Consider the following 22402-nt stretch of genomic DNA (forward strand, 5'->3'; position numbering starts at 1 on the left):
TTCTCCTTTCTCCATTTCCTTCTTCGACTCTGTGTGTTCATGGGACTTGATATACTCTAGATGTTTGGGGGCAGATGAGAACAAAAATGAACTGGACAGCTTACACCACCTCCAGAGAGCCTACAGTACCATAGACAGACACTAGAGAGAGCAGGGATTATGAGCTCCTGAAAAAGCAAAATCCCTCTAATTGAGAATTCACCTACATAAATCCAGAGAACATTTAGAATTCCCCAGAGATGTTAGCTGGGCTGATTGGCAAAGGTCTTTCACTGTATGAAATCAGTCTGTAAAGAATGGGAATGGTGACTTCTTTTTCAAATCCCAGCACAAAGTAGCAAAGCACACAAAGAAACAGGGGAGCATGGACCAACCAATGGAACAAAAAAAATCAAATAAACCAATCCTGAAGACACAGATGTATATGAATTACTTGACAAATAATTCAAAATAAATGTCATAAAGATGCTCAGTGAGCTCAGGAAAAGATACATGAACAAAATGACAGCATCAACAGAGAAAATACTATAAAGAACCAAACAAACATTGGAGCTAAAGAATACAGTAACCAAATTTAAAAACTCACTGGTGGGGTTCAATAGCAGACTTAATGAAGCAGGAGGAGGAATCACATAAATCAAAGAGAGGTCATTTGAAATGATCTATTTAGAGAATCAAAAAGAAAAAAATGAAGGGGAGGCTTGGTGCAGTGGCTCACAGCTGTAATCCCAGCATTTTGGGAGGCTGAGGTGGGCAGATCACGAGGTCAGGAGTTCAAGGCCAACATGGCAAAACCTCATCTCCACTAAAAATACAAAAATTAGCTGGGTGTGGTGGTGCACGCTTGTAATCCCAGCTACTCAGGAGGCTGAGGCAGGCGAATCGCTTGAATCCGGGAGGTGGAGGTTGCAGTGAGCCAATATCATGCCATTGCACTCCAGCCTGGGTGACAGAGCAAGACTCCGTCTCAAAAAAAAAAAAAAAAAAAAGAGGGAAGAAAGTCTACGGGACGTATGAAACACCATGAAGCAGATCAGTATACACATTATGAGAATTACAGAAGGAGAACGTAGAAAGGGAGGAAAGTATATTGGAAGAAATAATGGTCAAATATCTGGGGAAAGAAAGCAACATTCAGATTCAAGAAGCCCAGTGGATCCCAATTAGGAGAACTCAGAAGACCGCACTGAGCACATTGTTACCAAATTGTCAGAAGTTAAAGACAAAAAGAGAATTTTGAAGGCAGGAGGAGAAAAGCAACTCATACAAGGGCACCCCAACAAGACTATCGGAAGATTTCTCAACATGAACTTGCAGGCCAGAAGGACATAGGGTAATATCTTCAAAGCAATGAAAGAAAATTACCAAGTAAGAATACTGTATCTAGGAAAACTCTTTTGGTTGGGTGTGGTGGCTCAGACCTGCAATCCCAGCACTTTCAGAGGCTAAGGCAGGCAGCTCACAAGGTCAGGAGTTCGAGATCAGCCTGGCCAACGTGGTGAAACCCTGTCTCTACTAAAAATACCAAAAATTAGCCAGGCATGGTGGTGCGTGCCTGTAATCTCAGGTACTCGGGAGGCTGAGGTAGGAGAATCGCTTGAACCCAGGAGGCAGAGGTTGTGGTGTGTGAAGATCATGCCATTGTACTCCAGCCTGGGCGAAAGAGCAAGGCTCTGTCTCAAAAAAAAAAAAAAGAAAAGAAAAGCTGTCTTTCAGCCAGACACAGCGGCTCACACCTGTAATCCCAGCATTTTGGGAGGCCAGGGCAGGTAGATCATCTGAGGTCAGGAGTTTGAGACCAGCCTGGTCAATATGGTGAAACCCCATCTGTACAAAAAATACAAAAATTAGCCCAGTATGGCAGGGAACACCTATAATCCCAGCTACATGGGAGGCTAAGGCAAGAGAATCGCTTGAACCTGGGAGGTGGAGGTTGCAGTGAGCCAAGATTGCGCTATTGCACTCCAGCCTGGGCGACAGAGTAAGACTCAGTCTCCAAAAAAGAAAAACAAAAGAAAAAGAAAAGAAAAACTTTTTCAAAACCAAAAGAGAAATAGATGTTCCTAGATAAATAAAAGATAAAAGTGTAGGGTGTTCACGACCACTAGACTTACAAGAAATGATAACAGGAGGCTTTTAAAGTTGAAATGAAAGCTCGTGACATAGCAACACAAAACCATATGAAACCGCAAAGCTTATAGATAAAGGTATATATACAGACAAATACAGTATACTATAATGATGTGGATAAATCACTTTTAACTCTGGTATAGAATTTATACCTGCTAGATATTAAAAACAAATGTAATTATAAAAATATGTCAATGGATACACAATAGATATCAGTTACATAAAGTGTGGGAGTGAAGAAGTAAGAGTAGAATTTGTAGATGTGATTGAAATTAGCTTAAAATAGATTATTATAACTATAAAATGTTTTATGTAAGTCTCATGGTAACAGCAAAGAAAATGCCTGTAGAAGATACAACAACAAAAAGAGAAAAGAATCAAAGTAAGTCACTATAAGAAACAGAACACAAAAGAAGTCGTCAATATAGAAAAAGACAAAACTACAAAAGCTACAAAACAATTAACAAATTAGCTATAATAAGTTCCTGACTCTCAGTAGTTACTTTAAATTCAAATAGAGAAAATTTCTCAGTCAAAAGACATTAAATTGCTAAATTGATTTTAAAAAAATGGAACTATGTGCGGTCTATAATAGTCTTATTTGAGACTCAAAGACACACATAGGCCAAAAGTGAAAAGGGATGGAAAAAGATAGAGTTAATTTAAAAAAAAAAAAAAAAAAAAAAAAAAAAAAAAAAAAAAAAACTGACCTCCTTAGCTAAACTGAAAACAATTCAAAAGACAGCAGGGTGGCTATAGTTAGAGTTTAAGTCAAAAACTCTAATAAAAGACAAAGAAGGACATTATTTAATGATAAATGGGTCAATTCACCAGGAAGATATAACAGTTATAAGTATATGTGCACCCCACATACGAGCCAGATATATGAAGCACATTTTTACAGAACTAAAGGGAGAAATAGCAACAAAACAATGGGAAATTTCAATAACCCACTTTTGATAAATGTTACAAGACAGATAAACAATAAGGAAACAGAGGACTTGAGCAATACTGTGTACCAAATGGACATAATGGAAATAAACAGACCATTCCACCCAACAGCAATTGGGTTTTGAAACACATTCTTCTTAAGTGCACATTCTCCAGGATAAATCACACGTTATGTCAGAAAACAAGCCTTAACAAATTTTTACAAATTGGAATTATACCAAGTATCTTTTCTGACCACAATGGCATGAAACTAGAAATAATAGCAGGAGGAAAACTGGAAACTTTATACATACAGGGAAATTAAACAGTACACTTTTGAACAGCCAGTGGGTCAAAGAAGAAACCAAAAGGGAAATTGGAAAATATCTTGCAACAAACAAAAACAAAAATACAACATACCAAAACATATGGGACGCAACAAAAGCAGTACTAAGAGTAAGGTTTTAGGGTGAACACCTATGTTTAAAAATATTTCAAATAACCTAACTCTTCACCTCATGGAACTAGAAAAAGAAGGATAAACTAAGCCCAAAGCTAATAGAAGAAATGATACAAGGATTTCAGCAGAAATAAGCAAAATAGAGCATAGAAAAACAATAGGAAAATAGTCAACAAAACAGAGTTGGTTTTTTCAAAAGATCAACAAAATTGACAAATCACTAGCTAAACTAAGGAAAGAAGAGAAAACACAAGTATATAAAAAATGAAAGAGAAGACATTACAACTGACGCCACAGAAATAGAAGGTTTGTAAGAACCTATTATGAACAATTACATGCCAAAAAATTGGATAACCTAGGAGAAATAGATCAATTCCTAGAAATGTACAACCTACCAGGACTGACATGATGAAGTGGAAAATCTGAACAGACCTGTAACAAGTAAGGAGATTGAATTAGTAATCAAAAACCTCCAGAGAAAAGTCCAGAACCAGATGGCTTCAGTGGAGAATTCTACCAAACATTTAAAGAATAATTAACAGAGAAGCAGTGCTTCTCAAACTCTTCCAAAAAATTGAAGAGAACCCTTCCGAATTCATTTTGTGAGAGCAGCATTACTCTGATAGCAAAGCCAAAGACATTACAAGAAAAGAAAACTACAGGCCATTATCTCTTACAAATACAGATGTTAAAATTCTCAACAAAATACTAGTGAACTTAATTTTTTTTTTTTTTTCGAGATAGAGTCTCGCTCTGTTGCCCAGGTTGGAGTACAGTGGCACAGTCTCAGCTCACTGCAACCTCGGCCTCCTGGGTTCAAGGGATTCTCCTGCCTCAGCCTCCCAAGTAGCTGGGACTACCAGGCACGTGCCTCCATGCCCAGCTAATTTTTTTGTATTTTTAGTAGAGATGGGGTTTCACCATGTTGGCCAGACTGGTCTCTAACTCCTGACCTCAAGTGATCCACCCGCCTTGGCCTCCCAAAATGCTGGGATTACAGGCGTGAGCCACTGCGCCTGGCCTAGTAAACGTAATTAAATAGCACATTAAAAGGATCATATGCCATCACCAAGTGTCAGTTATCTCTGGAATGCAGGGATGGTTCAACATATGAATATTAATGATATTACATTAAAAGAACAAAGGATAAAAATATTTTGATACATGCAGAAAAAGCATTTGAAAAAACTCAACACTGTTTTCTGATAAAAACTCATCAGACTGGGATTAGAGGGAAATTACCTAAAGAAGGAAATATTCTTTAGAAGGAATAGAAAGAAATAAAGACCATACACTAAAAGCTCAAAGCTAATATTGTACTCAAGGTTGAAAACCTAAAAGCATTTTCATTAAGATCAGCAACAAGACAACGATGCTTACTCATGCTGCTTTATTCAACATAGTACTGAAAGTCATAGAGCCATTAGTCAAGAGAAAGGCATCAAAGTTGGAAATGGTAAGATTATCGATGTTCACAGATATGATCTTAAATGTAGAAAACCCTAAGGATTCCCCCCAAAAAGTAAACTGTCCAGAACTATTAAAAACATTCAGCAAACTTGCAGGATTCCAAATCAACAAACAAAAATTAGTTGTGTTCTTATACACACAAAAATATTAATTACTTGGAAGGGAAATTAAGAAAACAATTTCGTTTAAAATAAAATTCAAAAATATGAAATACTTAGGAATAAACTGAAAAAGGTAAAAGACTAGTACAGACTAGTTTTTTTTTTTTTTTTTTTTTTGAGACGGAGTCTCGCTCTGTCACCCAGGCTGGAGTGCTGTGGCCGGATCTCAGCTCACTGCAAGCTCTGCCTCCCGGGTTTATGCCATTCTCCTGCCTCAGCCTCCTGAGTAGCTGAGACTACAGGCGCCCGCCACCTCGCCCGGCTAGTTTTTTGTATTTTTTAGTAGAGACGGGGTTTCACCATGTTAGCCAGGATGGTCTCGATCTCCTGACCTCGTGATCCGCCCGTCTCGGCCTCCCAAAGTGCTGGGATTACAGGCTTGAGCCACCGCGCCCGGCCCAGACTAGTTTTGAAAACTACAAAACATTGCTTACAAAAACTTAGGAAGATACAAATAACTGTAAAGATATCTCATATTTATGGATTGAAAGAATTAATATTATTGAATGTCTTTATTCCCCAAAGCAATGTACAGATTCAATGCAGTTCCTCTTAAAATCTCAGTGGCAGCTTTGCAGAAATAGGAAAAAACAGTCCTAAAATTTGTATGGAACCACAGAAGACCCTGAGTAACCAAAATAACCATGAGAAAGAACAAATCTAGGGGACTCTCACTTTTTGAATTCAAAACAAATTGCCAAGCTGCAGTAATCAAAACAGTATGGTACTGGCATATATATAGACATTATAGGCCGATAGAACAGAGTAGAGAACCCAGAAATAAACCCAAGCATATATAGGCAAATGTTCTTTGACAAGGGTGCCAAGACTCTACAATGGGGAAAGAATAAATGGTGCTGGGAGAACTGGCTATCCACACACAAAATAATGAAATTGGATCCTTATCTTGGAACATATATAAAAATCAACTCAGATTAGAAACTTAAATGTGAGACTTGAAACTATGAAACTTTAAAAAAAAATAGAGAAAACCCTATAAAATTGATTTTGGCAATTATTTCCCGGATATAACATAAAAAGCACAGATCAAAAAAAAAAAAGAAAGAAAAAATAACATGCACAAAGGGGACTATGTCAAATGAAAAAGCTTCTGCTCAGCAAAGGAAACAATCAGCAGAGTGAAAAGGCAACTTACAGAATGGGAGAAAATATTTGCAAACCATTTATCTGATAAAAATGCGCTAAAGACTTACCCAGACATTTCTCCAAAGAAGGTATACAAATGGCCAACAGGTATAGAAAAAGATGCTGAACATCACTAATCACCAGGGAAATGCAAATCAAAATCACGATGAGATAACCCCTCACGCCTGTCAGAATGGCCACTGTCAAACTGAAAATCACCAAGTGTTGTTGAGGATGTGGACAAATTGGAACCTTTGTGCACTGTTGGTGCAAATGTAAAATGGTGTAGTCACTATGGAAAACAGTATGAAGTTCTTCAAAAATTTAAAAATAGACCAGGTGCAGTGACTCACACCTGTAATCCCAGCGCTTTGGGAGGCCAAGGCGGGCAGATCACGAGGTCAGGAGATCAAGACCATCCTGGCTAACACAGTGAAACCCTGTCTCTACTAAAACTACAAAAAATTAGCCGGGCCTGGTGGCGGGCACCTGTAGTCCCAGCTACTCAGAAGGCTGAGGCAGGAGAATGGCATGAACCTGGGAGGCGGAGCTTGCAGTGAGCCGAGATCGAGCCACTGCACTCCAGCCTGGATGACAGAGCGAGACTCCATCTCAAAAAAAAAAAAAAAATTTTTTTTTAAATAGAACTACCATATGATCCATTAATCTTTCTTCTGGATATTTATCGAAAAGAATTGAAGTCAGTGTATTGAAAAGCTATTCCCATGTTTGTTGCAGCATTATTCACAATAGCAAAGAGATGGAGACAACCTCAATGTCCATTGATGGGTGAATGGATAAAGAAAATGTGGTATGTACATACAATGGAATATTACTTGACCACACACACAAAAGGAAATCTTGCCATTTGCTACAACATAAATTGGCCTAAGGACATTATGCTAAGTGAAAATAATCTAGTCACAAAAAAGTAAATGCTACATGATTCCACTTATATGCAGTATCCATGGTGGTCAAACTCAAAGGAACAGAAAGTAGAATGATGGTTCCCAGGGGCTGGGACAACGGCGAATTGGAAATTTGCTATTCTGTGGGTATAAAATTTCAGTTATACAAGGTGAAAAAGTTCTAGAAATCTGCTGTACAACATTGTGCTTGAAGTTTTGTTAATAGGGTACATTTCGTGGTGTGCAGTTTCCATAAAAATAAAAGAAATTGGTGTTAAAACTTCAAAGCCATGGAAGAAAAAAGAGGGAGAGACTGAGAGGATTTAGGACATACCATTCTGTGCCCATTGTGTCCTTACCATTTTAGTTGGTTTTGAGAAACCTGGTGGTTTTTCACAAGAGTGGCTACATGGAAACATAGAAGGATATTTTTCAAAATCTACTCAAAAGTAGACAGAGAATTTGGTACAGGTAGGGAAGAGGATACAGATGCTCCAACTTCACCCCTGATTAGCTGCCCCCCAGCCTTTTTTTTAGGAAATCAGCATCAGATTTCCAAACAAACAAAAACCTCTTAAGGCATTAGTCCCAGTAAAGGTAACACTCACCAAATACCTGGTTGTGCCGAGTCATTCGACAGAATTCCAAGCATAGCTTATGGTGATAACATCCTTTCCACTGTTCAGCCTGGTTGTACAATGGGGTGGGGGGTACATTTACCTCATTTTACTCAGGGACAGACAGAATCAATATCTTTCTTGCTCTTTTACTCTCCCGTGATCTCTCTCCTGCTTGCTTTTAATTAGCTAACAGAGAAATGTGCATTTGTACATTATTCTTGTAGGCGGAATATTACTGGTAGTTTTCGGAGCCCTAACTGGATAGCTTGGTGCATGTTCATTTGAAGAAACTTTTTCAACCCAGCTGTGATCTTGTCATGAATTTGATCCTGTTCCTGTGTCCTTGTCATTGATGTGTATGCCATGGTTGTGGTTGTATCAGTCACCATCCTGGACACTTAAGAATAAATCTAGTCAATTCCCGAAACGTTTCTCTTTTTGAATTTGCACTCCAGTTAGTTTAGGTGATGCTTTTATTTGCCTTTTTGACTCTTTACAGCAAGCTTCTTAGGACTTGATCTTTCTCAGTCGCCTCCATATCCCCAGAATACAAAGCAATACAACATAACATGCACAGTAAATATTTTTTGAATGGGTGCATGGCTGAATAGTTACTTAAAACTAAATTGACTTTTCTTAATTTTTTTATCAGATGAAAAAATCATTTGACTTTAAATTTGGGTTCTCTAAGAAAAAGCCAGAAATTGCATTTTTAAGGAAGATATTTTGTATGCTTAATTGCCTTTTTTTTTTTTGCTTTTGTTTTCATATTTAAAAATACTGAATACCCTCTCTATTTTTCTTTAAAACTCCTAAAATTCTCTTATGCCCCAAGAATCTTTCTCTCTAAGGCGAATGTTGAAATGCTTAAAAATATTGGCTGAAAAATGAGATTTTTCCCCCTTACATTTTGATTAATATTTAGTATTTACTATATTTTAGGTCTAATCGTTATATGAAAGTAGCCATTCTGAACAGGTAAAGGAAAAAAGTGTCTGGCAATAATTGATTCAAGATCGATCAATCAATAGGTAGTTAGACAATTAGGCAGTTAGATCATCTTTATTGGAATAAACTGTTGTTATCCCTTATTTTTCAACCAGCAAGCAACTCAGCTATTACAGTAATAATACAAGTGTAGATGTTTGTTACTGTTTAGTCTTGTGTCTTCACAGTAGTTTGGCAATTCTGTAAGTACCTAGGTGGGAAGGAAAGCACAGCTGTTCAGCCTAGTTTGTATTTTAACCAGCGAAGCACATTAAAAACATTTGTAAGATTTATGTTTTGTGGGTGCTTCTCTCTTATTTTTGTAGCCCTGCCACATGAGGGAAAAGAGTTTTTTTCCCTTATTGGCAGCTGCGTGATATGTTGTTAGGGAGCTGATTTAGTTTACTAGTTGTGGAGAAACACAAAACTGTGTAGACTTCTCCATGGAATATTCGTAAAGGTTGAAATAACTGGCAGTGAGGTATGTGGAGTGTCTATGAAGGTTGTAAAAATACATATTATTATAAAAAATAATTTTAAGGCCAAGTGTGGTGGCTCACACCTGTAATCCCAATACTTCGGGAGACCAAGGTGGGTGGATGGCTTGGGCCCGGGAGTTTGAGAGCAGCATTGGCAATATAGTGAGACCTCACCTCTGTAAAACATCAAAAAAATAAAAATTAGCCTAGCGTGGTGGCCTGCACCTATCTATAGTCTTTGCTATTCATGAGGCTAGAGCACAAGGATCACTTGAGCCCAGGAGTTCAGAATTACAGTGAGCTGTGATTGCATCACTTACTCCAGCCTGTGTGTGACTGTGCTGGATACTATCTCAAAAATTAATTAATTTAAAATTATAGCTTTGTGTACAAGGTGTTATATTGTTTATATTAATAATTAATAACAAATGGGAAGTAACCTCTCTGAAACAGAAAAAACTTTAAATATATGTCAAGAACTATATTAGGTGTTTTGCATATAGTCATTTAATTTGTAAAATAAATGTATAGGGCAGGTGCAATGACTAATGTCTGTAACCGCAGCAGTTTGGAAGGCTGAAATGGAAGAATCACTCAACTTTAGGGTTTGGGATCAGATCAGCCTGGGCAACAACGTTTTTATAGAGACCCTGTCTCTATAAAAAAATTTAATAATGAGCTGAGTGTGGTGGTGCCTGCCTGTGATCCCAGCTACTCTGAAGGCTGAGACAGGAGGATCACTTAAACCCAGGAGGTCAAGGCTAAGGCAAACTCTGATCATGCCACTGCACTCCAGTCTAGGTAACAGAGCTAGACCTTGTCTCAAAATAAAATAAAAGTGTAGACTAAATACAGTCAGTCCTTCATGATGACGAAATCATTTCATAGAGGGTGTCACTTTACCAAGGCCATATGGCTGGTGACTGACTCAGATGTTCATGCTTTTTCCCCTGAATCACTCAGAAGATGACATTACTAAAAAGATTGGAGGCTATGAAGTGTTTTCACCAGTAGCAACATGAAAATATTCCAATGATAAGTGAAAAAGTTGGATAGGACATTGTATACATCTTGATGCTGGTATAACTTAGTACTTGAGTAAAATGATCAGAGTAAGATATAAAGATTTAGTGTTTGTATTAGGCTGATGGAATTTTGTGTGTTTATTTTGTAAAATGCCTTCCATTGTGTAAGATGTCTATAATTGTAGATAAGTTACTTTCCAGTTAAGTATTATTTAAAGAAAAGTGCATGCAGCATCAGTTTATTTCATCAATCAGTGTATCTAAAAAATCTTAATGTTTTTGGTGAGCCTTCTGAAAGACTGTATGGTCATTTGAGCTTGTATTCTTTTTTTTTTTTTCTTTCTAATTTTAGATCATCAAATTATTGGATGGAAAACGATCTCAAACTGTGGGAATCTTGATATCTAGTTTACATTTAGAAATGAAGGATATCCAACAGGGTAAGTCTTTTCTATCACTTTTGTTTTACTTTTTCCATTTTTTAAAAAACATTTCATTCTGAAGAATGTCAAACACATACAAAATTAGAACGCCCTAATGAATCCCATACACCCAGTAGTCAGCTACAGAACCATCAAGTCACTCTTGTTTTATCGGAAAACACTCTCCTCTCATCAGATAGGTTATTATGAAGCAAATTTCAGATGCTTTAGAAGTCATCTGTTAAAAATATTAGCACTATTGCTAAAAGATAAGGATACTTTATTATTTGTTTTACAGATGGGGTTTTGCCATGTTGCCCAGGCTGGTCTCAAACTCTTGGGCTCAAGCAATCTGCCCACCTTGGCCTTCCAAAGTGCTGAGATTACAGGCGTGAGCCACTGCGCCTGGCCCAAGGATACTTTTCCAAACAATACTCCATCCAGTGCCATTATCCTTCCTTTAAAAACATTAATCACATTTTCTCAGTATCATCACATAGGTAGTTCTGATTTCCCTGTTGTTTGTATACTCATTAATTCATCCATTCATTTATAGTTAGTTTAAATGAGGATCCAAACAAATTCCATGCGTTGCCTTTGATGTGTCTCTCAAGTTTGTTTTAATCCAGAAGTTTCTACCCTCCATTTTTTCCCCTTTGTAATTTATTTGTTGAAGAAACCAGGTCACTCCTCTTATAGACTTTCCCACATTTTACATTTTGCTGATCATGTTGCTGTGTTTTTATTTATCATGTTCCCCTGTCCCCCGTTTTCTGTAAACTGTCTGATCTAGAGACTGAATCTGAGTGGAAGAATGCATCATAGAAGCTATTACGTTTTCTGTCAAGAAGTACATAATATTTAGTTACCTGTGATGTTAGTGAGCACTTATGATCTTTGCCCAGATTCATTATTTCATTAGAAGTTTTCCAAAAAATGATGTACTAATTCCATCATTTCTTCATTATTAGCTGGAAGACTTCTAGGGAGAAACACTTTCCTTCATTTGGTGAAATCATTGTTTCTTAATGCTTTCGTTTCAAAATGTTGCTATTTCTATTTGGTTATCTTTGGCTCAATTTTTAGATAAAAGACATTTAAACAGAAGAGATTTTGTGTGTATATATTTTTATTGGTATCCAGAAAAGTAGACCAGAACACATCATACCTGTTCAAACTCTGTGTCTCGCATGAAAACAACACTCTTCTCAGTAATTAATTAGACGTAAATCTTTTGGGTTTTTTTGGGGGGTGGGGGAGAGTTTTTTTTTATATGGAGTTTTCGCTCTTGTTGTCCAGGCTGGAGTGCAATGGCGTGATTTCGGCTCACCACAACCTTCGCCTCCCGGGTTCAAACAATTCTCCTGCCTCAGCCTCCCAAGTAGCTGGGATTACAGACGTGCGCCACTACATAAAGCTAATTTTTTAAGTAGAGACGGAGTTTCTCCATGTTGGTCAGGCTGGTCTCGAACTCCTGACTTCAGGTGATCCACCCGCCTCGGCCTCCCAAAGTGTCGGGATTACAGGCGTGAGCCACCATGCCCGGCCAATGTAAATCTTTATGTTGACATTTCACTTACATTTTCTGAATGATAATACAATCTCTTAGACAGTTTCCGTAGAATTTAGTATGGGTTTCACAGTGAAAACATGTGAAACCACACTGCCCTTTAGGTTTCAGTTCATGTTGTTTAGTCGTTTGACTTTGCTACTTAGCAGAATACCCGCAGGTCCTGACCTGCGAGACACTGAAGTTACTTTCACATCACCTGCTACTTTTCCATTCAAGGGAGCTTTGTTAGGGACTTACAATTTTACTACATTGTAAAAACTAAAAATTCCACAAAAAACTCAAACATCTTAAATGATAGTCACAGAGCATTCAAATAAGCTATTTAATATTTAAGTTTGTTAACAGAGCTGAATATGTAAGTGTGAATATTAAACCTCAGATAAAGTGAGTTTGGCAGAGGGTGGCTAGAAAGGCCTGTCACTGAAATGAGAATGGGATTTTTCAGGGACTTTAGAAGAATCTAAAGTGAGATCTTCCAGAAGAATTGAGTTTCTGATAAATTCACATCAGAAGAATGTGATGTTAGAGCGAGGGAAAAAAAGGAAAAACAAAAACAAATGTCTTCAGGGGAGTTTCTAGTCTTTTGTCAAAGGACTGACTTTTTTGAGGCAGTTATTGAAGTTAGATAGGGATTCTTTAGGTATCACGAAAGGGTCTTATCTTGACAGTGGTCTCCATGAGCCTGGTGAAACTCAAGTGTGCTTGATTTCATCACCATGATGTGTAATGCCATGGATGTGAGTTTTCACAATGTCCGTATAACCTTAGACTATATTCCGTTTGTTTTAAGCATGTCCTGCTGCAGTGTGTCAGATTTCCACATAGATAGAAGTCATTCCAGTCATGTGATAGTCCAGTTACCAGCTCAGGACTATGAACTTCCCCATGGCATTCTAGCCTTATTAGAATGAATGTTTGTTGGGAGTTGAGAAAGATATTTGTGGATCCAGACCTTTTCCAATGCTATACTCTAGATAAGAAGATGCTTCTGTGAAGCATAAGTGAACTTTCGTTTCAGCATCGGAAACGTTGACTGTAACATCACAGACTTCTAGGCCTTGTGGGAACTTTATTGTTCTTTTTCCTTCCTCAAGCACCTCTGTGATCTACCACAAAGTTGACTTCTGAGTTCTAAAATATCATCTCCATTCCATCTCTTCGTTTAGTAATGCATTCCAGATGAATATGGTGCTATAACTGGAGGTTAGTTTTCTTTTGGAGTCACTGACTGACACTGGCATCTGAAGGTCATTAGGAGCCCAGGCTGTATCAGTTATATTTCATTCTGAACGTGTGTGTGGAACGTACTTGGCCTTGTGTTGTCACCCTGGTGAAAGGACTCCCTGTGCTGATGTTGGCCTAAAAGGTTTATTTTAATGTGAGAGGGGCTATGGTGAGATGTGATTGGAGGAGGCCAGCTGGCCGGCAGGCAGGGTCTCACAGCAGATCAGCCCTGGTGAATGACCGCAGTTCAGAGGGTGCTCTTCAGCCCTATTGTTGTATATTCATCTTTAGCCGTGCACAAAGCCCAGAGGCCTTAACTCGTACTTTCCAAACTCACAAGAAGCTGATGTATAAACCAGAAAGCCAGTATATTCACTTAGAGGAGAGTATTTCTTACGACAAAAAAAAATTGAGTCACATCTGTTCATCATTTTCTCCACATCATTTGTCTCTACCTGCCATTTTCCCCATTAAAATGTCACTTTCATCACTATTTCAGCATATGCGTAATAAGCACACAGTAAATATTTTCTTGAATGCAAAGAAACAGGCATTAACAGATTTAGAGACAAAATACAGTACATGATTCTCAGAAAGATGTGTACTACTCAGTTGATAGGAATAGAAGTACTTACAGGCATTCTGGATTGCTTCCGGCATTCCAAAGTTCTAAATGGCAATGACATTTCAGTTTTTCTAAGATTACAGCTTTGTCACCTTGATAATAGTTTTGTGTGTTTCAGTCTGCAATTATCTCCCACAAATAGATCATCTGGCTTTTACTGGTTTGGCTCTTTAAGAGCAATCTTCTTTTCTCCTTTTGTAAGAGGAGCACTTCTGTGTGCTCTCCCTAGCACAGCCTACACTGTCCGTTCAGGAAGAGGAGTTTTGGTGCCCTGTGTCTTAACATCTGACAGGTAGCAAGGAGCAGGGCTAGTGTTCATTCCTTTATGCGTTTCTTTGCCAGGAATTTCTGTGATGATTAAGCATTGTTTGCAAACAACTGGGCTAATGTGTCACACATAAAAGTCGTATATTCAAGTGTTCATTGAATTTAATTCAATTTTTTAAAAATACAGACTTAAACTAGATGGGATCAGAATGCTGTGTATTCTATTCCAGTGCATTTGGACAAAACTGCCTGCTTGCCTGCCTTTTTTCCTTCCATAAAACTGTATTGAGTGCCAGCTCCGTATCAGGTGTCATGACTACAACAACACATAAGATCAGACTCTAACATCCTCAGACACACCCAGGATGGTGGGAGAAATGTAAAGCAGCCCAACATTACAGCAGAATTGGCTATGAAGTAACAGAGCAGTATCTTGACTCTTCCTGTAAAAGTTAAGATTAAGTCTGAGAGGATGAGATAGTGGTCATCACACAGAGATGGAGCTTTTCCAATTGAGGAAAGAGCATGAAACACAACCTGTGAAAAAGAGACGTATGTAATCCCTAACTTCGGGAGGCCAAGGCGGGTGAATTGCTTGAGCCCAGGAGTTCGAGACCAGTCTGGCCAATATGGCGAAACCCCATCTCTACAAAATACAAAAATTAGCCAGGCATGGTGGCGCGAGCCTGTAATCCCAGCTACTTGGGAGGCTGAGGTGGGAGAATTGCTTGAGCCTGGGAGATGGAGGTTGCCAAGATCACGCCACTGTACTCCAGCCTGGGCGACAGAGCAGGACTCCATCTCAAAAAAGAAAAAAAAAAAAAAAGAGAGAGACACAGCTGGAGTATATAGATTGTATATACGAATGTGGGTTGTTTTAGAATAGAAGGCTAGAAACACAAGCAGCATCCAGAGCAGGAAGATCCCTGAATAGCATCACAAGAAATGTTTATATTATTGCATCAGTAATGGGGACAGGAAACCTAAGAAGGGCCTTGTTGTGATCTGATTTTGAATGCAACAATATCTATCGCACTGTTTCATGGAAGACTCTGGCCTCTAATGCTTTGCATGCTTGGCCAAAACATAGATCTCTGACTTCACTTTGTCGCACCTGCATCTCATCTCACTGCACTCTCGCCAGCTACAGTGGTCGTCTTTGATTTCTTAAAGAGGCCAAGTACTTTTCTTAACCTTTGTCGTTGGATGCACAACACATTTTGAATGAACAGCACTGCACGCTCCCTCTGTTTGAAACACGTTTCCACCCCACTCTCTATGTAGCAAGGTGTTTTTCTTTAGGTTTCAGCCTAAATGTCACCTCCTAGGAGAACCTTCCTAGGTCCTCCCACCCTAATACGGGTCATCCTAATTTAATACTCTTATTTCCTTCACAGCAACTAATATTTTATTTGTTCATCTACTTATGTTTTTATTTACATCTACCACCAGAATATAAGCTCCAAGAAGGAGACTGCTCGCTGATGTATCCCCAGCACCTGTGTCTGGCACCCAGGTGACGATCATGAAGTGCCTGTTGAGTGAATAAACAAAAATAGGACTGAAGGTGGAGAAATCCTTTAGAAGGGATTGTATTTGTTCAGATGATAAATGACAAAGGTCAGAACTGAAGCGATGTCTATAGAAATGTAGAGAAGAGACCATGTAGGAGGGATATTTGGAGAGAGAATTACCACAGTTGCTCACATCAGATGCAAGGAGTAATAGAGAAGACATTTGGCTGTACCTTGGGTTTCTGGCTTCAGCAGGAATGTGTATAATGGTGCCCCAAACCAGAAAGTGAAAACACAGGTGTAAAAGCAGGGCTTGGAGCATAAAGGTAAATTCTGTTTTGGATGATTTGAGTGTGAGAAGACTGGAAACATCTCAGCTAAAGTGTTCAGTGAGCACCTAAAAATCTACCTTTGTGCTAGTGGTAAGTGGATAGGGCTAGGTTAGACATGACATACTCCCAAAAGTAACCTTTATCCATTTATTTCTAGCCAAGATAGTGTTTGATATCTTGTAGAAGAAAGCCAAATCCATATGCCGGCTGAAGTTGAAAACAGTGAATCACTAAAGGAAAAGCCTTGGTTGTAGAGAAAGAAGGTTTCAGGAGTGTCACCATAATACCAAAAGCACTTGCATTTGGTCCAGGAGAGACTCTCAATAAGCGATTTGCTTACTGCTGATTTTCCATCTACTAGATAGGATGACTTATATTTAAAGGCATTTGGCATCCTTGGTCACAGTGACTGCCTGCATGATTGCAAATTAGTGTTTTCATTCCACGTTAGTGAGTTCCTCTTATTCTTATCCCAGGGGAGATAGAAAATTGCTGTTGACTATTCTTGATATAAACGTTTATATGCATTGCAACAGACTAGATGCCAGAAACCTTCTGGCATTCATTTGGAATTTCCCATACACTCAGAATTCATATTTATAATATTTAAATAACGTCAAGATAAAACATTCTTTATTTAGTTCTTACTAGTTCAGAACGTCAGTTTGAGAGATCAGCTGCAACACTGGCTTTCTTTCTGTTTGGGAATCTCCGTTCAAAATGTACAAAAGGGATGTCAGTTATGTGCTCAGGCTAAAACCCAGGTCTGAGAATGCCCGCTGGATCTTGTTCCCTTTTGCCTTAATAATTGCCAGAAATCTTTGTTAGAGTTTATGCAAGTTGTCTAAAACATAATGAATTTGACAAGGCATCTGAAATCCAACACAGCTTATCTAGGGCTTTCCTGAGGAACAGTCTCAGTCTAGCCTAGAAGAGCATCTGCTCAAAAGGCTTTTGGTCTTCAGAATTTTTTTTATCATGCGCATCTAACAGTAAAAAGTTTTAGTGCATGCTTCTCAAGGTCTATTTTCTAAAATATATAAGTGTATGACAGAACTAATAGGTATGTTATAAAGTATATGCAAAAATATGAATTAAAATAAGATTAGTAATATTTTTAAATGTTTTGCTAATTTTAATGGCTTTGGGTTCTCATCAACCTGATATCTCAAGGCTCAATATGCAATTACAGTGAGTCTCATTATTAACAATAGTGAAGTTAAACCCACATTTTCAATAGCCTTAGTGATAAATTCTATTTATGGGGATCAGTTTCTTGGCAGATGTCATTTGGCTATCCTCGTTTTTACCTGCTTCCATAACTGATGAAGAGTTTGTACTAGCAACCAAAGTGTCTGCTCTGTGCCATTTTCCTATTGTTGACGGATTATCTTAAATCTGGGGTTTCACCGCAGGAGGCTTTTGAAGCCAACTTGTTTATTTTGTGAAGTGTAGTTAAAACCAGATTTTAGAATAAGAAAACTTCATTTATTACCCGCCCCCCCCCCCATCACAATATGGTGAAAGCAAAGGAACAAGTGAGGATGCCATGTCTGCAAGAGTTTATCCACCAAAAGTGCCACGTGATTCTGACCTGCTGACATACAGACTAAATAAATCGGCAGTTTCAATTAACTTATTAACTATAGGTAGAACTAAATTTTTTTAAATGTTAGATAAATATAAGTAGTCACTCTAATATTTTCCTTTCCTTTTTCACCTTTTCCTCCCTCCCGCTGCATCTAAAACACCTAAGCAGTGGGGCTCCCACCTACCCTTTCTAAACTGTTCTGCATTCCTTCACTCACAGAGCTGAGTCCAGAAAGCAGAGCGTGGCATTTCTTTGTACTTTACCTTCAGGCAACTGGCTGAGACCATCCAATCTGCCTGGAATGTAATTTTGGCTTAAAAGAACCAGAACTAATGGACAAACAGAAGCAGCTTAGCCCAAACTGTTTCTCATTCCACTGCCCTCTGGAGAATAGAGGGGATATAGAAGGGGAAGTTTTGTGAATTGTATGCTCTATGCCCTTCTTTGAGGTTTGAACCATGGACAATTTTAATTGTACCTATAAAAGGAGACCTTGGGCAACTTCAGGCATAGTACATGCCTGGACTTAGGCGAGAATTGGGATTTTTGCTTTACGAGATTGAGTGATTTGGAAGTTTTGTAATAGATTAAATATCCCTTTTGCGATCATCCATTTCTCCCACCTCCCAGGCAGCTCCTGTTCACTGTGTGTTTTATACTTGTCTCTTACTCCAACAGAGCCCAGGTTAACATGACACAGTAGCAGGCATTTAGCCATTTAGATAAAATTATAAACTATACTGTATTCTCTCTGTTTTTTTTTTAATCTGTTTGGATGCAACTTTTGTTTGTGTTTTTTCATGTGCTATGTGCCTTAGTTTTCCTTTTTAGTCAATTTTGGCATGCAGTGTAAAAATTACAATTATTGCTATATATTCAAGAAAATTAGACTTTATGTTACTAGAGATTTTGTTTTCTTTTTATTTAAGATAAGGTGTTCTCAAGTTCCAGGTTTTTTTTTTTTTTTTTTTAAGAAATTCTGTCTCCTGTGACTTAGCTGCAATATTGATTATTTTTGAAGAACTGCAAATAGTTTGTAACAAAGATTAAAGCTGAATCATTTTATTGCATATGTCAAAATAGCATTTAGAAGTGAACTACGTATTAGCATGAATTAAATAATGGTGAAACTATGAATGTATATACTAAGTAAATGAAATTTTATTTTATTTTATTTTATTTTATTTTGTTTTATTTTATTTTATTTTTTTGAGACGGAGTCTCGCTCTATCGCCCAAGCTGGAGGGCAGTGGCGCGATCTCCGCGCAATACAAGCTCTGCCTCCTGGGTTCACGCCATTCTCCTGCCTCAGCCTCCCTAGTAGCTGGAACTACAGGCGCCTGCCACCACGCCCGGCTAATTTTTTGTATTTTTAGTAGAGACGGGGTTTCACTGTGTTAGCCAGGATGGTCTCGATTTCCTGACCTCATGATCCGCCCACCTCGGCCTCCCAAAGTGCTAGGATTACAGGCATGAGCCACCGCGCCTGACCTTGAAAGTTTCATAATGTGGACTGTCTGTGGTTCCCACTCTGGGATTGCTGATTAACATAAAAAGCATGTGATGCCATTTAGAGACCAGGATTTCTTTGTAGCCTTTTTTGGGTAGTTTGTTCTTCCTTGGTTAATTCATTGAAATTTTTTTTAGGTGGTAAGGATTTTAGGTGGAATGATTATTTGTAGCCTGACATCTATGAAAGATGAAGGAAGTACAGTCTTGGTCCAGTAAATTACCACTGCCTCGGAGGATAGTTGGGGTGATTGTAGAATTGAGCTTGGGAAACCAAGCAGTGTGACTTTGTGCCTTAGTTTCATCATCTGTAAAACTAGAAACAACAAACGCACCCACCTCATACGATTAAATACAAAACACTTAGAACAATGCCTGGTACAGAGGGAGCTGCCAATAAATTCTATCAGTTATTAAGTATTAATCCCCAGTAAAGTCTGCCTGCTGTCCTCACCCTCTGATGGAGTGGACAGAGATTCTTTTAAGCTGCTACTTAATGGTGCCCTTAAGCATCTCATTTGGATACTTGCATAGAGTGAGGATTTGTGTATATCTGGGTTTGCATAGGCATGCCTGGTGCTTATTGGGGATGGAACCTAGTGTCCAGTAGGAGAAGCGCAAGGTCTAGGTTATAGAAGAACTCTGACCGTTTTGAAGAGGCTTGTTACAGAGCTCTTCAGTGGGAGCAGATCCGTCCAGTCCCCTGGCCTAGCCTCTGAGTGGTCCTTCCACGCTCCACACCCCTCTCTGTGGGCTCCCCTTCTTTCCACTTCTTGCAGTTTTTTTCATAGACTTGGTCTTTGCTCTCAGGAATGACCTCACTGTTGGGAGGGAAAACTGTGGGCAGATGTTTCTGCCTTGCCTTTCCTCAACTCTCACATTCTACCACTGCCTCTTCCCATGAACCCCATGTTATCGTTTCCTTTGTAGAGGTCAGGGAGTAGGTTTGTCAGAGTGTTGTGGGATGTAGGTGACATGAGAGTTTCAAAAAGCCAAGTCCTTCTATATGTCTTTCCCTGCTCTTTTCTCTTTCTCTTACTGGTGGAATTTTTATCGAGTTCTGAAAAATATCCGTATTTTGGGCAAAGCAGCTAAGTTTTATGTTGGCTGTTCGAGAGTTAACACTGTAAACAAAATTATTTCTACTAATAGAGTCAGATAGCTCTATCAAACTTTGCTTTCCTGGCCTGGACTAGACTATCTAGTCCATTTGCAAAACATTATTACATACCTACTTTGTGCAAGAGGCTTAATTAAGGCAGTCACTTAAGGAAATTAAAAGAAGAATAAAATGCGCTCCATACAAATCATTCTCAAAACCACCATCAGCCAAACCCTGGTGAGCTAATCCAGCCATACCTGCCTGTGGCATCTCCCACACTTCGGATGACCAGATTAGCTTTGGCTCATCTCAACAGACTACGTAAGATATGCCTTTCTCACCACCGTGTCCCACGCTTCTTGCTCAAAGGTGCTCCTTCAGTCGAAAAGAACAGCTCCCTTAAATAACTCTGCCCATCTTTTTACTAATGAGAAGCCCTTCAAACAGCAAGCACATTCTGTTTATTTGGGCATAGTACACTTGGAGATAGAAGTGTTCAGGGCTGAAAAATGACCGGAGAGCTGAGAGAATCCTGCATGTTCTTTCTGCGTAACCCTGGTCTTGTGAAAAGCCATCTCTTACCCGGAGAGGGAATTTTCCTCTTGTGTAAGACCCTGACCCTGTGCATGTGCCTACAAAGCAGGCACATCGTTTTTATGTGTGCCTGTTAGTTTGAATTTGTGATACGGATCTGCTTTTTGTCCCTGCTGACGGTTATTATATCTTAATGGGCGAAACACTACTCTAATGATCCTTGTGTATATAATTCTTGTGGTACAGAGCAGGCACCAGAGGACCACATAAAAATGTTTGCCTCAATTTCCCTGCAAAAAAGAAGCCCAGGAACCAGACTTGACCAAGTAACAGATTTTTAAAGGTAAAGGAACCCAATAAAATTACCAGCTTTTCACAGCGTGTGCCTACTTCCTTTTGACATATTGTGAGGTGTAGGTGAAATATTCTAACTGAACTGACAGTGTGAGCGGGACAACTAAGGAGGGAAGGAGATAAAAGTAAAAACCACCAGCAATGATTGATATTGCAGTAGCAATGAGCTGTTGGGGTCTCCCCTTTGTGGACTTGACACTTCACCTTTCTGACACCATCTGCAGGAGTGTTGGTATAATGAGACCTATACAGATGGGAACAAAAGCTGGGATTACTTGGAATTACTGTATCAGAGCTTTGAGGCTTGCTGTAAAATTGCATAGGCTTGTATTTGTTTATTCAATTTATGAGAGGTGTGCCTGTGTGCACACACATGCGTGGAAGAGACAGAGACAGAAAGTGTTTTTAAAGTATAAAATGGAGGGAGCGATCTGATCCTAGGTGACGCCAACAATATTTTAGTTGAATACTGACTTCTTTCCACACTGTGATCATTATGATTCCTAATTAATTAGTTAACTAATTAATTGGGCTTATGTAATGGCTAATAAGTTTAATGGTAAGTGCTTGCAAGAATGACTTAATCAGAGAGCATTCATTGATTCTCTAATGCATCGTTCCAGTATTTTGAGAATAGAATTATCAGGTGTGGATTCTGGCTCACTAGGAAGCTAAACTGTATTTGGTGACTAAGACATGGGATTATGTACATGTAAGGCAGTTGTCTTAGGCATCCTAGGACTTGGTAGGCCTTTTTATTTTTTAGACTTCTGGCTGATACCCCAGCCTTCCCAGGCCAATATTATTCTTATTAGAAATAATACAACTAATTTAATCTCCCTAAGTTCTAGGCTCAGTATCAATCTCTTGATATTGCTAATTCTACCTCTGAATTTTCTTTTACTTTTTAAATTGTATTTTTAAGATCCTTCCTTGGAAGAGGAGAAACTTCAGTGGAATACTTGGCCGTGGCCCTAAGTTCATCTCTTTATCTACTTCTTTTACCTGTCCTTTCCTGTCTACTGCATTCCTTTCCCAG

General features: G+C 38.7%; 1 protein-coding gene across 2 annotated transcripts in view; it reads left to right on the forward strand.

Annotated features, from left to right (window-relative positions):
• The window catches only part of FMN1 (formin 1), a 378961-nt gene that overhangs the window by 216274 nt on the left and 140285 nt on the right, over positions 1-22402 (forward strand). For both annotated transcript variants that reach the window (XM_023230251.1, XM_023230252.1), the window contains one exon: positions 10669-10756. In XM_023230251.1, coding sequence (XP_023086019.1) covers positions 10669-10756 — 88 coding nt within the window. The remainder of the gene's footprint in view (positions 1-10668; positions 10757-22402) is intronic.

The sequence above is a fragment of the Piliocolobus tephrosceles genome, chromosome 6 (genome assembly GCF_002776525.5).
Source record: "Piliocolobus tephrosceles isolate RC106 chromosome 6, ASM277652v3, whole genome shotgun sequence".
In the NCBI taxonomy this organism is placed as follows: domain Eukaryota; kingdom Metazoa; phylum Chordata; class Mammalia; order Primates; family Cercopithecidae; genus Piliocolobus; species Piliocolobus tephrosceles.